This window comes from Penaeus vannamei, unplaced genomic scaffold, assembly GCF_042767895.1.
Source record: "Penaeus vannamei isolate JL-2024 unplaced genomic scaffold, ASM4276789v1 unanchor474, whole genome shotgun sequence".
Lineage (NCBI taxonomy): Eukaryota > Metazoa > Arthropoda > Malacostraca > Decapoda > Penaeidae > Penaeus > Penaeus vannamei.
In genome coordinates, this window is record NW_027213478.1 from 1 (window position 1) to 2,500 (window position 2,500).

Here is a 2,500-nt window from a genome sequence, read left to right on the forward strand (position 1 = left end):
AACCATAACGTTTCGTAATGGGGTCATTGAGCAAAAAAAAAAAAATTATCCTGGGTTAACTACAAAAGGTCGTCATTTTATGACCTTTTAAAGAATGTAGGTCACAGTATTGGTAGCTTTTCGTATAAAAGTAGGAACGCCCAATGTTTTTTTTTCACATTATGACGCCACCTTTTTTTTTCCTTTTTTTCCACAAGTAGGATCACAAGCCTAACATTTCCCTAAACTTCCCCGCTTCGAGACGCTTCTCAGGACAGATCGCTACGCCAGCGCAAGCGCCTTCCCAAAACGAGATTATTTCAAGTTCATTATAAACTTTAAAAGAAAATGAAGAGAAAAATGCCTCATACGGAACACAAAACTGCAACGAAAGAAATCCATTGTGGAGATTATATGCACGTTTGCGCGTTGCCCAAGACCGCGATCATAAAGTGCTACGTGCTCCAGCAGAGCCTGAAGAAAAGTTGCGGTGCTGGCGCTCCTCGGGTCGAGGGCGAAGGAACGGAGCCTTTCGTTCCTCGCGTCGACCGCTTGGGCTGCCTGAAGAAAAGCTGGCGTGCTGGCGCTCCTCGGGTCGAGGGCGAAGGAACCGAGCCTTTCGTTCCTCGCGTCGACCGCTTGGGTTGCCTGAAGAAAAGCTGGCGTGCTGGCGCTCCTCGGGTCGAGGGCGAAGGAACCGAGCCTTTCGTTCCTCGCGTCGACTGCTTGGGCTGCCACGCACTGCACGCTTTCTTGGCTAATGCAGTATACACATCATGCTGTTTATTTGTCTTTGTCTAGAAATGAGCTGCGTTTTACAATTATTATTTTTATGCTTATCTTCCCGCCCTCTTGCCAAATAATTCGTCCAGTTATCTAGCTACTTTGCTTTGATATTGATTATTTCGTTATTTTTAATCTTGATATTGACAAGAAACATTCAAGACCTCATTCGCTTTTTTGTTCGCTTAATCAACATAGTGTATGCGTAATCTGTGTCTACAAATTTGGTTTTTAAATTAAGTTCTAATTATGATAAAGAAAAGTTAACAAGGGAATCGATTATAGCAGCAATTATGATATTGAACTCCATATTCTCTCTCTCTCTCTCTCTCTCTCTCTCTCTCTCTCTCTCTCTCTCTCTCTCTCTCTCTCTCTCTCTCTCTCTCTCTCTCTCTCTCTTTTCTCTCTTTCTCTTTCTCTTTCTCTCTCTCTCTCTCTCTCTCTCTCTCTCTCTCTCTCTCTCTCTCTCAAAATACCGTCGCAAAACAGCAGCCAGCGTTGTTCAATCTTTGCGGCGAGACACGTACTCCGCCTCCCAGGGGCTCCCAGGGGATCAAAACAAACCTTTTCCACCGTGTTGTCGCTTTCATACACGGGTGAATCTCCTCACGCGAGATCTCCTGACAAATAGGTTGCGTCGTGGTCTTCCCATATGTTCGATAGCTCTTGCAACAGCAAAGTCACTGCTCTCTATCACTGCCTCTCCTCTCCTTTCGCCACTGTTTCGCTCCACTTCTGCGGCAGTTCCAGCTGCTTACTCCGGCGACGGCATTGCGACAGATGTTTTTCTTTTTCATCGGCCGTTTTCCATTCCTTTGATTATTTTTCTAATACTGTTTTTTCCTTTTATGTTTTCATTGATCATTGATTTTCCTTTCCTAATCTGAATGCATTTCGCCTATTTTTTATTTTGACTTCGCCGTTATCTCATTTTTCCTTCACGTTCATTTTGCTTATTGTTTTCTTTGTTTCTGTAGTTATTATACTTCTGCTTCTGTTCCCTGCAGTCAGTCTACTTGTGCCCGGACATATAGATATATAAATATTTATGTGTGGGTGTGAGTGTGTCTGTGTGTGTCTGTGTGTATGTATACACACATACGCATGTATACTTATGTATCAAAGCATCCAGAATGACATCAATTACATCTGAAACAGCAGATGCTCTCGCCCTCGACCCAGCTGTCCCTCTGCCACAGACCCCCCACCCCCTTGCAACGTCCTTAGCCGCGCATCCAAAGCAAAGCCCTGTTCATGCTAACCGGGGCTCGTTTCCAGCCAGTCTGAGCTCCTGCAGGCGAGTACTGGAGAGAAGAAAGAGAAAAGGTAGCAGTTAAAAAACTAGTGCTTCAGATCTGCCCCACATTTCATCAAAAGGCAAAAGGCTGGTCACTCACCGTACTTAATTTAACTGACAGGGGGAAATGTTTACTTCTTTGGACTAACTACAAAAAAAATGTCATTTTTTCAATCTCTCCAGTTCCCGCTTCTCGTCCCAACGCTCATTAATTCCCCTAATGAGTTTCTTCTCTTCCTCTTCACTATCGAAAAGGCTCGACCACACCCAGAAAAAAAGATAATGATAATTAGATAAATAAACGAAATAGAATAAAGAATGAACAAGTCGAAGAAAATCGGTTAATAGATTATTTCTACAAGAAGTCCTCGATAATCTTATACCACGAAATACGTCACTCTAGTCTTGTTCGTCTCAACCCACAGCCCTTATTTCCCCCTC

At 43.6% G+C, this 2,500-nt stretch overlaps 1 protein-coding gene across 1 annotated transcript in view; it reads left to right on the plus strand.

Moving 5' to 3' along the window:
- Window positions 1–1,895: 1,895 nt before the first annotated feature.
- nompA (no mechanoreceptor potential A) overlaps window positions 1,896–2,500 on the plus strand; it is a 26,667-nt gene continuing 26,062 nt past the window's right edge. Inside the window, exon 1 of the mRNA XM_070119648.1 lies at window positions 1,896–2,063. Coding sequence (XP_069975749.1) covers window positions 1,896–2,063 — 168 coding nt within the window. The remainder of the gene's footprint in view (window positions 2,064–2,500) is intronic.